Genomic DNA, 14927 nt, shown 5'->3' on the forward strand with positions numbered 1-14927 from the left:
TTTGTTTTGCTTAAGGATTCCTCAGCTAGAGTTAACAGGTGGCGGTCTTCTTCAAGAAGATAGTTTGTTTACTCTTAATATTCCCCGGGAAGTCGACAAATGGCAAGTTTTCCTCAAAAAGACAGTTTGCTCACCTTTTTATTTCCCTAGTAGTCGGCAAATGGCAGTCCTTCTCAAGAAATGAAGTTTGTCTATTATTTAAACCCCGAGGACCCAATGAATGGCAGTTTCTTTTCAAGAAATAGTTTGTCTACTTCCATGACACTTATCCCCAAAGAGTTGACGAATGGTAGTTTTCCTCCTGAAAGACAGTTTATTAACTCCCTAGCATAAATCGATGAATGGCAGTTTCCATCCCGAAGACAGGTCGTCCACTTTCAAACAGGGTCATTAGCTCCTCAAAAGGACGCACGATCATATGGCATTCCTTCGAAGACATCAAATTGAAGGAAAGTATGGTAAGTTTCTTATCATCCATCAAATGGCATCTCCCCAACAAACATTGGTGAGAAGTTTGATGAGGAAACAAACCCTTGGAGATTTTCTCTTTATCAGAGATATCGTCCAAAACAACAACTGAGGCCAGTTTCGCGATCAGAAATCCGAAACGAGGGGTGGTTGCTTACCTTTTTCAGGTAACATTACTACAACTAAGACCAGTTTCGCGATCAGAAATCTGAAACGAGGGGAGGTTGCTTACCTTTTTCAGGTAACATTACTACAACTAAGACCAGTTTCGCAATCAGAAATCCGAAACGAGGGGAGGTTGCTTACCTTTTAAGGTTACATTATTACAACTGATGCCAGTTTCGCGATAAGAAATCCGAAACGAGGGGAGGTTGCTTACCTTTTTCAAGTAACATTATTACAACTGACACAAGTTTAGCGATCAAAAATCCGAAACGAGGGGAGGTTGCTACAACTGAGACCAGTTTCGTGATCAGAAACGAGCACTACTACATTTTTGGCCTACGACCACGCTTAATTTTTCCACAGCTCTGGAACTATGGCCAGATACACGCTTTTGCCATGGTTTTCAAATCGTAGAAATACGTTTTAAACTATTGAATCCGGAGTGTGAAACTGTGGCCTTTACCTCAGTTGCCACAGTTATGTAACGCTAGATATTTTAAGCCGCAATTAAAAAACCGCGGCCTTATAGTTTTCAGTTCAAACTGTGGCCAAAACCCAAAAAAAAACTCCTCCAAAAGTTCCCTCTTTTTTTTAGTTTCCGTCTATCTTTTTATTTTATTTTCTATTTTTTTTTAATTAAAAAAAACAAATTGAAAGAACAAGACCCTAACTCTCCATCTCGTTGCGCCAAAGAAATAGAAAAGAAAATTCAAAAGAAGAAGACGAGACCCTAACTCCATCTCCATCTCGTTGCGCCGCTGCTTCTCGATGCGCCGCTGCTGCCGCCTCCATCTCCGCTTACAGGTTAGTTTCCTTTCACCTCCATCTCCGTTCCACCTTCATCTTTACTTCACTTTCATCTCAGAGTTCATCTCTGTTTCACCTTCATCTCACTATCCTCAATCATCTGTTACGAATCCTAAATCTCTTTATCCCTTCACCATTTCCGAAATCTTCTTCAAGATTTCATCGAAACCCTAACTCTCTTCATCCCTTCATCCTTCTCTCAAATATTCTGTTGGTTTACGGTTTATGTGTTTACAAATTGATGTTTAGTCAATTTCTAGTCTGTTGGAATTGAATTTTTTTTAGGATAATGGGGGTGTGGTTTTTTATTGTAGATTCTAATGAGGTTGTGGTGTTCGTTATATTGATGCAAATGGAGTTGTTGATGCTGTTTTCCTTATGTTACTGAACTTATTTGCTGATGTAATACAATAGAAAACAGATTAGGGTCTTTGTCTTTTATCTTAGAATTGATTAATGTTACAATCAATAGTGGTTGTTTTTATTTTTTTTTATGAATGTTGCTCTTTCTTATTGCTAGCTGACAATTATTTCACTATGAATTTTGTGAATTATTTCATCTGACTTATAAATCTTCTGTTTTGAATTGGTTATTCAAATCTATTAGTCTGTTTTTGAAATCTGACCATGATGGATTGAAATTGCTGATTATTACTAAATAAATATACCACCAATATGTTGTTGATTGATTGAATTTTTTTCATTGGCATAAGTGTAGATAGCTTCTTTTTCTATATTCTTTAATTTTGTCCAACGTTGACCTTTCCATTTTCTGGTGTTTTTATGAGCTTTACCCTAGGGGCTTGATTGGGCATAAATTTTGGATTGTAGGCTGCTGCTTATGCCAATCTTATAGTTGGGACCCATGTTTTGTTGGAGGATTCTAATGTAGCTTGGATAGATGGCGAGGTCTTGGAGATTAATGGAGAACAAATCAAGTCCTTTGCACTTCCGGGAAGACGCTGAGTGCATTTTTTAATATTTGCTCAAAGTTAATCTTGGCCTTCACAGATGCATTTCTCTGTTTTTTGAATTACTTGTTTTACATGAATGTTTTGATTTGTTTGAATCTTTGAAGAATATTCATAATATGTACATATGCACTTTCTTTTAACTCCGAATTTTAAACTTTCTGATGCTTTAGAATTTGTTTATTGTGTCCCCATCCTATGTCTGATTTGCAATATGCAGGTTGTTGTCAAAGCCTATAGTATTTATCATAAAGATACCGAAGTTCCACCATGTGAAGTGGATGATATGACAAAGCTCGCGTACCTGCACGAACACGGAGTCCTAAGTAATCTGAGATCAAGATACGAAATCAATGAAATTTATGTACGCATTTTGGTTCCCAACGCTCCTTAGATGATGTCTTTTGTGTGATTTTTCATGTTTTCATTCATGTTGTATTAACTTGTGCAATTTCAACGGTTTACTTTCAGACTTACACTGGGAATATATTGATTGCTGTGAACCCGTTCATAAAGCTTCCTCATTTATATGATAGCCATATGATGGCGCAATACATAGGAGCAGCATTTGGTGAGATAAGTCCACATCCCTTCGTTGTTGCCGATGCAGCATATAGGTAATTTTCATACATATCCTGTGATTAGAGTATACTGTTAGCTTATAAAATCTGACTATATAAATTATATGTGTATTTAGGCTCATGATAAATGATGGAATCAGCCATTCGATATTGGTAAGTGGTGAAACTGGTGCTGGTAAAACAGAAAGTACTAAGTTACTCATGCGATATCTTGCTTACATGGGAGGGAGAGCGGCTGTTGCTGAAGGTAGAACTGTCGAGCACACTTTCATTGAGTATTTTATAAGCTTAGCTCGCTTTATATTAATGTTGAACATTATGATATCTATTAATTATTTGAAGACTAAATCCCTAAGTGTAAAAAAATTCTAATATCAAATCAGTAGGAAATCATTTTGTTGCCCTAGATTCATACACGAGTGTTGCACTCTTGGATTCCTACGTAGTAAATCAACATGAAACTAGGGTTATAATATATGTATTTCTACTTTGTTTTAGTACAATTACATAACTAAAACCTCCAGCTAGTTTAAGATTTAAGTTCCTTATCTTGGATTGTAGTCACATTTTTTAAAGTAAGTAAAGTAGTTGAAATGAGTAGTATATGTTAAGAAATGTGATGTTGTCTTTTTCATCTGAGAATTTATTCCACCCACTTGAGTGTACTATTATTCATTTCTATATCATATAAATTTTCTTTTTACTTAAGAGTCTAAAGGTGAAGTCTTTTAGATTCTATTATACTTTAATCTTTTGCCTATATACATAATCTAGTTATTGTCTTGGTTCATCAATTAGTAGAAAGAGAAGAAGATGAGTGGCTGAAAAAAAAAGATGAAGGAGGGTTGGGTTCAACGTTTTTGAAAATAGCAGGAGCAGCCACCGCAGCCGCGGCCGTAGTTGGTGGCTTATACAGTGTCCTAAACCAACCCCAAGTTGAAGGGGCATCATTTATAATGAATTACGAGGAGGAGGTGATACTGAAGGTGGACGGTTCGCTTAAGGATGGAAAAGCAGGCTGTGGTGGATACCTAAGCAGCGCGTCAGAGAAATGGACTTGCGATTTCGCTTATAAGTTGGATCTAGCTCCAAAAGCAAGCGACACAGATCTTCCAAAATCAAGCAAAACTGAGAGACAGGCAATTCTAAGAGGTTTGATTTGGATAAAGGGAAAGGGAAAGATGAAACTTTTGGTGTTATCAGATAATGAATGGGTTTTGGATTCTCTTTGCGGAGCTAAGGAGGATGAAGTTTGACGTCAAATAAGAGAAATTAAAACAAGAAAATTTCAAAACTATTTTCAATAAACATTTCAAAACTATTTTCAATAAACATTTCAAAACTATTTTCAATAAACATTAAAATGTTTTCAATAAACAATTCAACTGTTTTCAAAAAACAATTCAACTGTTATCAATAAACAACTAAGCTGATGGTAAAGCTTTGTATATACATCTTTCAAAGGCCTCCTCTTTATCCAGGTTAGGCTTTACAGCTTTCATTTAAATTACTGTCAAATATAAATTGTATATGTACTGTTTAGAACTCCGTCTAAGAACAACCTTAGTATAAATAAACTGTATATATATTATAGGACCATGGCCTAGGATTGAGAATGTCTTCCCAGTGAAGGCTCTTTCCTAATTAGAATTCCTTGGTTCAAACCTCAAGATGAATTATTCCCGGTGAAACATCTTAAAAAATTCCTTTGAACAAAAAAAAGGCACATCCACCCAAGAGGAATTATTCCCGGTGAAACCTCTTACCCATTTTCCTAGAGCCAAAATAAGTTCAAAACCAACATAGCTTTCTCTTGTGCTATAACAAGGACCTCGATGACCCTCGATTAGCCCCCTCTTGGGCTTACCATACAAGGACCCAAAGGCTTCTTAAAAGCATATTCACAGTTTTCTCTTGAGCTTGTATACATTGACCCATCAGGTTTCTTATAAACATAGGAACAGGTCTTTAGTCACCTTTTAGCCTACCCTGGTGAGATTCTTCTATTCTTCCAACCAGACCTCAAATAAGCTAAGAATGTCTCAATCTCAGTATTGAGTTCACCTTTTGGAATGAGAGACATGGACAGTCTCTGTCACCCATATCTTCAAATTTCGTGTGAAGGGTCCGGCGTCCCATCCTCCCAAGTGAAACAGGGAGGTATCAAAACCGACACCACACACCCCCGATTGCTTCATGTTACATGTATCATATTCAGATTTGGCTTGATGGATTTGATCTGGATATCCAAATAGTCTAAAACAGAATGGTTTTATGTGACCAAATCTTTCATAGTGATGACACCTCCATTTTTGAATTTTCTTCTTTAAGTGCCTCCTCCCTTTGTTTTCTTGATTTTGAGACATTGGAGTTGACATCTGGTTAGTCACACAGGTCTTGAGTTTTACACTTTTGAACCCAGAGGTGAGTTCTTCTTTAGCCACAAATCCTACCCCGGATATGTCTCCTATTCTTTGTCTAGACTCCATAGTTTCTTCTAGAAGTTTGTTTTCTAAGACGAGTCAAAAGTTTAGTAGATAAAACTGCCGATCCACGGAAACCTGAGAATTTGAGCACATGTTCAATATATGAAAGGTCACGCGTGTAAAGCAAAATGAGTAATAAGTCATTGGTAACTGTTGCATTAATTTCTCAACGTTATCCCTAAAATGTCTTTAATCATAACGCTACTATTTCTTGGACATTGAAACATTTCTTTCTTTTTCTCTTCATTCCATAATACATGTGAGTCTATACATTGATTACCTAGGCCAAACATTTCCTCTCCTCATCAATCCTTTATAAAAGTCTTCCTTTGTCAAAAAAATTTAACATCTAACTATCCAATTTGTGTCAGTTTGTTCTCTCAAAACCTTCTGTCCATCAAATCATCACAAACAACCCTCACTGTCATAAAAGAACAGAACTTATGGCTAGCCAAAAGAGACAACTATTACATCAACCTATGCCATAAACAAGGATGGGAATCCTTTATTTCTCTTCTGAATGGTTATGTCCTTCCAAATCTTGTGCAAAAATTTCGGGTTAATGCTTCAGTCAGTGAATCTAACCTGAGTATTACTTCCTCCATTCATGGAATTCATCTTACAATTTCTGAAGCATCCATTGCTGAAGTAATTGGATATTCAGCCAGGAATAATGTTGCATGTCTCAATGTCTTTGACTATGCTAATGCATTTGTCATTCCAAACGACTTGAGTAAACTAGCTCGTCGTCTCAGAAACAATCTCTACTACATCTCTTCATCCAAACAAGTCTGGTTTAAGATGATTCTCTCAAACCTCATTCCTCGAGGAAAATTCCATAAAATCATGTATGCTAGAGATTGGTTCTTGATCAATCGCTTGGAATCAAATAAACCAATAAATCTTGCTTCAATCATCTCTAGACACTTGAGAGAGTCTCTAATAGCTTTCAAGTGTGGATAAGAATTCTTCATACCCTATGGAGAGTACTATCAGCTTGTTTTGAATCTGCAGGAATAATGAACACACTTCGCACCTCAGAACTTCCGAACAAGAGGGAAGCACTGTATGCTGAGCGCTATGATCGCTTTTTCTCTCATGGAGGGTATTATGAATTTAATTACCAGGTGTGTGTGTTCCTTGAGTTTGTATCAGTCAGTTTTCTAATCAATGAATATTTTCTTTTTTGTCTAAGATATCATGATTTTTTAATGCTTATAACAACCGTACTTGACTAAACTAACTCATACATCATCATACGCTTTTTGATTATGAGAAACAGGGGGAGTATTATAAAAACAAATATGTTAACTAAAACCTCTTAGAAACTTTGAAGAATAAAAAAAGGGTAAATCTTATTTTATATCAAGTACCTTGAACGATCTAAACATTATTTGACAAGTCTTATGAATCAAGAATAAATCTTCAATAACTTGTGTACCAGAAGTCTCTGTTGTTAAAAGAATGCAGGAATATATATTCTTAGAACTTCTGTGAAGATGTGCGTTTGAATAACCACATCCATCAAACTTCTGAAGAATCAAGTCAAGGAGAAAATTATCCAGGGAAGTTATCTATTATATTTCTCTTTAAATATTTATTTCAGGGGGAGATTACACTTCTCAGGGGGGGGGGGGGTTGTTATACCCCAAAATTTGCCCGCATTTTTTTTTTTCAAGAAAACTTCAAACTAAAAATTAAGAGTTTCATATAATCTTGGATTTTTACATCCTAACTTATGAATACTTGGTTTTTAAGAATTTTTCTTATACGGTATTTTGGCTCGCTGTTGAGTTTATTCTTACGCAAACGCCAATTACTGTTTATTGCTTCACACACGCTATTTATTTGATATTTATTTACAGATAAATAGTACTGACGCAATTGGTACAGAACTAAATCTTTTGCAGGCGCAGAGTCGAGGATTCAAACTGTACTGGAGAAACAAGTTTTTGAGACCTCAAATGGATTTCATGGACCTCCATATATCTCAAAGTACCATCATACAAATTTTCAAACTTCAATTCACTCAGACGCACCGTCAGCAGCTCAAACAGTCAACAGACGACCCGGTTGACCAAAAAGTCAACAGACAGTCAAAAATGAAATTTTTGTCAACATCCATATTTTGTCAAAGGATTCATCATTTGGTCATTGGATGATTATAATTCATCAAGGAAAGATCAAAAATCAACAAAACCCTAAGATTCAAAATCAGGGTTTTCTCCTAAAAAGTCAACTGAACTTTGACTGGTCATAACTCTCTCATCCTTCATCCAAAAAATTCAAACCAAAGATCATTGTTAAGGAAATTAAATTATCTTTCAAATGCAATTGGTCCCATGATCATTTGATTCACCATTTGAAAAATATGAACCAAAACATTACATGTCATTTTCAAAGTCAACAAAAAGACACTTTTTTCAAAAGGACACACAAGGAGCATGGAAAATCATTTTGACATGAGACCAAGGACATTGGTTAGAGGACTCTTTGAGGTTTCCAAAAAGTGCAAGATCTCCTTCATATGACAAAAATTGAGGGATTTACACCTTGTTGAAGTTGGCTAAATTTTGGGAAAATGCATAAAACCAACATTGATAAAAAATGTATTTTTTCCAAATTGGGCCAAGTTTTCATAGTTCAAACATGTTTACCATGATATAATGGGCCTCCCACGACCAAGACAAAGCCCACATCATTTTTGTTCCATTTTTGATTTAATTTTATCATATTTAAGATTAAATTGAAAAAGGAAAATGGAAGGATAATGCATGGCTTGAATTCTAAGCATGACTCATCAAAGATAGCTTACATTCTGCAGCAAGGAAGATACAAGGAAGGCCTAGGGCAAGAGGTGTGGAAAAATCAAGCAATGGTTGCTTGAATTTTAAGCTTGAAAGTCAAAAATTCAACAAAAGCAATCAATACTTCTAGCTTAGATTTTAAGCACTCCATGGCTTATATAAAGGCTAGCATACTTCATCAACAAAGGGAGACAAACACACACGAAATTATAGCCAAGGCATAGCAAGAAAATTCACCAAAATTCTCTCAAAATTCCATAACTTTGTAATTTTCAATTTCCATATTCCAATCATTATCAATACAAACTATCACTTTCAATCTTCTCCTAAGGTGGCATTGAGTAAGAATGAACTCATAATATGGTCCTATAAGAGTTATAACACGTGTATAGTACTCTTCACTTTCATACATAATTAATTTTCGTTTTCATATATTTAAGCAATATCAATGTAATCTAATCATTCTAATGAGTTCATGAGGTCCCATAAGGTAGATCTGGGCCCTAACATGTTAGCTCCCACATGAGAATCATCCCATGCCATTCTCCTTGAATTCAGCGCATATCCCCCACCATCATATCATGTTCCCTCACGATCTGAGCCCTTGGATCATCTTAACTTTTCATCCAACGCACCAGACAAGTGGTCCATACCATGGACTCACCAGTATAACACACTTGATTATTTTACTTTTTATTTTCTATTTTATTTTAATTTCTTTGCAAAATTAATTAAAAATAGTTTTAAAAATCCAAAAAATACATAAAAAATAATTTTAAGCTTCTAAAATAATATTTTATTTTCTGATATAAAAATACTTTATTTTATTTTCATAATTTAAATATTTTACGTAATTAATTAGTATATATTTATATATTTGCTATTTAATTATTTCAACCCATCAAAAAATCATAAAAAAAATTGTTCTTTATATTAAATATTGTTTATATATTATAGGCTAATTTTTTACATATTTAGAATAATTTTCTTTTTAAGTTTTAATTATTTGTGTAATTATTTGTATAATTATGTATTAATTAACTTAATAAATTTCAAATCAATTTCAAAAAATCCCAAAAATTAGTTTTGTTTTAAAATTAATTAACAAGCATTTTGAACATATTTTAAGCTTAATTTTTAGGTTTAAATTTATTTTCATCTTTTTTCCTCATTTTAATTTAATTAATCATGCATTAATTATAATTAAAATCATTCATGAAAAACCCAAAAACATTTCTTTATTTTCTTGCAATTTAAATTCCTAGATCAAGTGTATAGGTTGTCAAATCCATGTAAATAGCGTAGTTTACATTTCCCGCACAATCGATGTAATAGCGTAGATTTACTTTCCGCATTTTACATTTCCGCATTTTAAATTCCAGCACATATAAACTGTGTGTATGCCAAAGATAAAATTGAACAGTTAGATCACTAACTTCAAAGATAAAATATCTGAATCCAAATACAATCACACTTGCACCTCTTAGGGTAATCCCTTTTCTCATCCTTTTCAAAATCAAAATCAAATTCTATTGTTTCGAGTACAAAATCGAACCTTTGTTTATATCCGGTGAAAGGATAGATTTTTAAAGGAAATAGGATAAAGACCTTATAACTCAGGGTAGACCTCCTAATTTGCTTGCTCAAATCAAAACAAACAAATCTCTCATATCATTGTTTTTCAAAATAAAACTTTCAAAAAAGACAATACTTTGTATATATCCAAACAAGGATCATTACGAAGTTAACGTTCTTTTTTCAAAAACATCTTTTGAAAGATAAAAACACTTTGTATACATCCGCACAAGGGTCATTACAAAGTCAATTTACTAAGGTATTTGGAACCACATACGAGCATTTCAAGGCAATCGAAAAGTAATTGAAAACAAGTGAGCTAAGCAAATTAAAGAGCCCATGGATAACCATGGATACAAAGGGTGCTAACACCTTCCCTTTGTATAACCTACCCCCTTACCCAGAATTTCTTAAAGGTCTTTTTTCTGTTTCTTTTATAAACCTTTCTTCCTTAATTGGATAAAATAAAAGGTCGGTGGCGACTCTCTGATTTTCAAATACAAAAGCAGAAACAAAAAAAGAGTCAGTTCGCGTATCTCTCCGCGAGAGGTATGGCCAAAAACCGAGGGCGACAGAACTGGCGACTCTGCTGGGGACATACTTTCTAAAAACAAAATGTTTTCAAAAGGGGTTACCTTTAGAGAATAGATCACTCCGATGTTTTCAATTGTTTGACTTGATTGCTCTATTTTTTTTCAAAGGTTTGTTTGGGTATTTTGCTTGTGTGAAAGATTCTAACCCGAATCTCGAGATACCTTAAGTATGTGACAATAGACCAAGGAAACTGTACGGCATGTACCGATACGGTTGATCTGGTAGTCACCGTTAGTGCGATACTTTGGTTTATACTGATGTCCCTTGAAAACGATCAAGGAGTATATTAGGCTTCCGAAATGTCATTAAACACTAATTTGTCTTAGAACCTTTTAGTTGAACTTGACTTGTGGCCTATTAAGTGGCTAGCTTTGAAATTGATCGAAGTTAGTTATCCTCGAGGAATATTTTGATCGACCGTCCGAGCGCCGTGTTGAGATGTTACCTCCAAGGATCATAGAACCCGAATACTATTCTAGGACAGGTTTTAACCAACTCAACTTCAGTGGGGAGGGTATCACCTATCAGCTTCATGCAAGCCTTTAAACCTAAGGCTTTTGTTTGATTTGTTTGTGTGTGCCACATGTTTGACATCATAACATCATAAACATCATAAGCATCATAAGCATATCATTTTTTCACTAATCATTTCAAGGATCAAAGAGTTTAACTTTGTTTGTTATTACAGGTAATGGCTCCCGCCACCAAAGATTACATCCGAATCAACATCTCAACGGTACCATCTGAACTAAAAGACTTAGTATCAGAATTCCCCAGGAATGTTCAATTCACCGAAAAGCACGGTCACCTACTCCATTTGGTTACCTCAAAATTTGAAGAAGACATGATACGGGTCCTGTTCCAGTTCTTTGATCCCGAACATCATTGCTTTACCTTTCCAGATTACCAGTTAGTACCCACTTTGGAAGAGTTTTCTGAACTAATTGGATTACCTGTTCGAGATCAATTACCTTTCACTAGTTTAGAAAGGATTCCCAAACCTGAAATCATTGCTGCTGCTTTACATTTGCGAAAATCAGAAATCGAGTCCAATTGGGAAACAAAGAGCGGAGTTAAGGGTTTGCTTGCTAAGTTCTTAATGGAAAAGGCTCGATTACTACTAGAAAACAAAAGTTATCCAGCTTTTGAGGAGGTTGTGGCTCTTTTGATCTATGGTTTGGTTTTATTCCCTAATCCCGACCAGTTCATAAGTGTACACATCATCAACCTTTTCCTAACCCGTAACCCGGTACCAACATTGCTGGGAGACATTCTACATTCTCTACACACTCGTACCATGAAGAAACGAGGAACTCTTATGTGCTGTATACCGCTACTGGCTAGGTGGTTTACATTTCATCTTCCCCGATCAGTGTTGAGAAATGAACAAAGAATGCAATGGTCTCGCAGGATTATGTCTTTGTCTCATTCAGATATCCGGTGGAACAACTTCTTTCGGAGAGACATTACTATCATTGATCATTGTGGGGAGTACCCTAATGTGCCACTACTTGGCATCAAAGGAGGCATCACTTACAATCCCTCTTTAGCTTTACGCTAATTCGGATATGCAAGGGGAAACGGTCCTCATGACATGATTATCCGTGGCATTGTGTTTGATTACGAGGATGATTCCCACAGACATCGACGAAGGTTCATACATGCGTGGGGCAGTGTCTATAGAATAGAAAGCAAAACTTTGGGACAATGGAATTCTATTCCTATGGAACCTTACCTCAGATGGGTTCGGGCTCATGCTCAGAAACTCATCATGCCATATCCCGCTATTCTACCTGTGACTATTGAGCCAGAAGTCGAAGGAGATGAACCTCTAGTTATTCTACATCCGGATATGCCAAGTGATCTGGAAGAGTTGCAGAAATCTTGGGTTCAACTAAAAGAGGAAAGAGATACCTTCCAAGCATACTGTCAAGACTATGAGAGAAGATTATTGGAGTTCACCGGACAACTCCAAGAAGAACAGCAGATCAACACATTCCTGGGTGCAAAGAGAAAGCGTCCATGGGAGACCTGAGGGGTCCTTCATTTTCTTTATTTTCTGTTTTGTAAGCCCGAATGAGGCAAAGAAAAAAAAAAGAAAAAAAAGAAAAAAATTGTTTGACTAACAAATGTTTGTTTTTCTTTTGTTTTAACAAATCTAAACTCTAAGATCCTTGAAAACATTGCATATACATCTAGAACAAAAGCTGAATACAAAGCTGATCAGAAGATCACAAAGACTAATTCAGAATAATGCCGTTAAAGACATAATCATTAGTAAAACGGATGCAACACTCCAAAAGTGCAATTCACAAGGTTGATTGAAGAAGCTATCCACATGCAAATCCTTGGAAAAAACAAAAGCTAAGATAACATGCAAACCATTTAATGCTGCGAAAAGGAGCTGAAGTTAACGGGCAAAATCTTGAGGCTATATATACTCATGATCTCTTGAATCAAAATACAATAAATCACACACGAGAACGTTATTACTCTGAAAAATCATCAAGTGTGAAGAAAAAATCTTTGAAGCAAAACTTTCACATTCATACTCTTAATCATAACTTTGTACTGAAACTTAGTGAAATATCACAGTGGTGATTACAGCTTTCTAGAAGCAATACTATACACTGTCATTAGAAGTTACGAGGTAACTGAGTCCTTGAGAGACCGGTTGGGTCAGAAGTCTCAAGAAGTCTAGGACTAGTTGAGTCTTAGAAGTTGGTTAGTCACAAACAGTTGGTTTGTGTAGGATTCTTAGTCACCAGCAGTTTGGCTCGTACACTGTATTGTGAGTCACGGTAGTTGGTCGTGCATGTGTAATCATGTTCTAATTATAGTGGATTAAGTCCTCATTGAGAGAGGCAAATCACCTTGTTGAGGGTGGACTAGAGATTGCCTTATTTAGAAGGTGAACCAGGATAAAAATAACTGTGTTCTGTCTATCTTTCCTTCATCAAGTTAAAAAGAATCGTATATTCAACCCCCCTTCTAAGTGTTTTCTAAGCCTTCAAACCTTGGATCTCTATCTGACACGATACTCGAAGGAATACCATGTAAACTTAATATCTTATCAATATATAATTGAGCTAACTTCTCCATCGAATAATCCATTTTCATCAGTATATAGTGAGCAGACTTCGTCAATCTGTCCACGATAACCCAAATAGCTTCATAGTTCTTAATTGTCCTCGACAAACCAGAAATAAAATCCATAGATATGCTGTCCCACTTCCACTCCGGAATAAACAATTGGTGCATAGCTCCATACTTCTTTTGATGTTCAATTTTCGACTTCTGGTAAGTCAAACAAAAATAAACAAACTCAAAAGTCTCTTTCTTCATTCCAGGCCACCAAAATAATTTATTCAAATCATGATACATCTTGGGAGCACCAGGATGAATACTCAACCCACTCCGGTGTCCTTCTTCAAGAATACTTTTCCGAAGTTCAAAAATATCAGGGACACAAACACAATCACCAACCCTCATAATACCATTCTCGTCAATCCTGAAATCACCTCCTTTGCCTGGGTTAATTAAAGTCAATTTATCAACAAACTCAACATTAGTTTTCTGACCCTCTCCAATTACATCTAGAATTCCACTTGTCAGCTTTAACATACCCAATTAAATACTATTAGAAGTACATTCACATACCAAACTTAGATCTCGGAATTGTTCAATCAAGTCTAATTCCCGCACCATTACCAGAGACATATGTATGGACTTCCTAGTCAATGCATCAGTAATGACATTCGCTTCACCCGGATAGTAATTCAGCCCAAAATCATAATCTTTAAGAAACTCTAACCATCTTCTCTGTCTCATATTAAGCTCTTTCTAATCAAAGAGGTACTTCAGACTCTTGTGATTGCTAAACGCTTCAAACCTTGAACCATATAAATAGTGTCTCCATAATTTCATACAGAGGCTACAACTGCAAATTCTAAGTCATGAGTCGGATAATTCCTTTCTTGGTCACTCACATGACCAAGAAAGCTTACTTCCTCAAACCAGAACTCACATTTTGACAACTTCCCATAAATCTTCTTCGCTTTTAACAATTCTAATACCACTCTTAGATGTTCCGCATGCTCTCCTTCGTTCTTAGAATATATCAGAATGTCATCTATAAACACTACCACGAACTTGTTGAGATAAGGATGAAAGGTCCTATTCATATACTCCAAAAAAACACCAGGCGCATTAGTAACTCCAAATGGCATCACTATATACTCGTAATGGTCATACCTTGTTCTGAATTCAGTTTTCTGAATATCGTTCGCCTTCACTCCAATCTGATGATACCCAGACCTCAGAGCAATTTTGCTAAATACACCTGCTCTAACCAACTAATCCATCAAATCATCAATCCTCAGTAATGGATACCGATTCTTGGTAGTAGCTTTGTTCAGCTATCTATAATCCATGCATAGTTTCATCGAACCCTCTTTCTTCTTTACCAACAAC

At 35.7% G+C, this 14927-nt stretch overlaps 1 protein-coding gene across 5 annotated transcripts; it reads left to right on the forward strand.

Moving 5' to 3' along the window:
• The first annotated feature begins 1305 nt into the window (after window positions 1-1305).
• Window positions 1306-4260, forward strand: LOC131639278 (uncharacterized). Of its 5 annotated transcripts, XM_058909778.1 has the most exons (6): window positions 1357-1437; window positions 2240-2431; window positions 2632-2775; window positions 2883-3028; window positions 3109-3239; window positions 3791-4260. In XM_058909778.1, exons 3-6 carry the CDS (start codon window positions 2698-2700, stop codon window positions 4246-4248), a joined length of 813 nt encoding a protein of 270 aa, XP_058765761.1. In that variant the 5' UTR covers window positions 1357-1437; window positions 2240-2431; window positions 2632-2697; the 3' UTR covers window positions 4249-4260. The 5 variants fall into 5 exon arrangements, with proteins under 5 accessions (XP_058765760.1, XP_058765758.1, XP_058765761.1 ...); XM_058909777.1 differs by lacking the exon at window positions 2240-2431 and having other exon boundaries at window positions 1306-1437; XM_058909775.1 differs by having other exon boundaries at window positions 1312-1437; window positions 2272-2775.
• The last annotated feature ends 10667 nt before the right edge of the window (window positions 4261-14927 follow it).

The sequence above is a fragment of the Vicia villosa genome, unplaced genomic scaffold, assembly GCF_029867415.1.
Source record: "Vicia villosa cultivar HV-30 ecotype Madison, WI unplaced genomic scaffold, Vvil1.0 ctg.002577F_1_1, whole genome shotgun sequence".
NCBI classification, from domain to species: domain Eukaryota; kingdom Viridiplantae; phylum Streptophyta; class Magnoliopsida; order Fabales; family Fabaceae; genus Vicia; species Vicia villosa.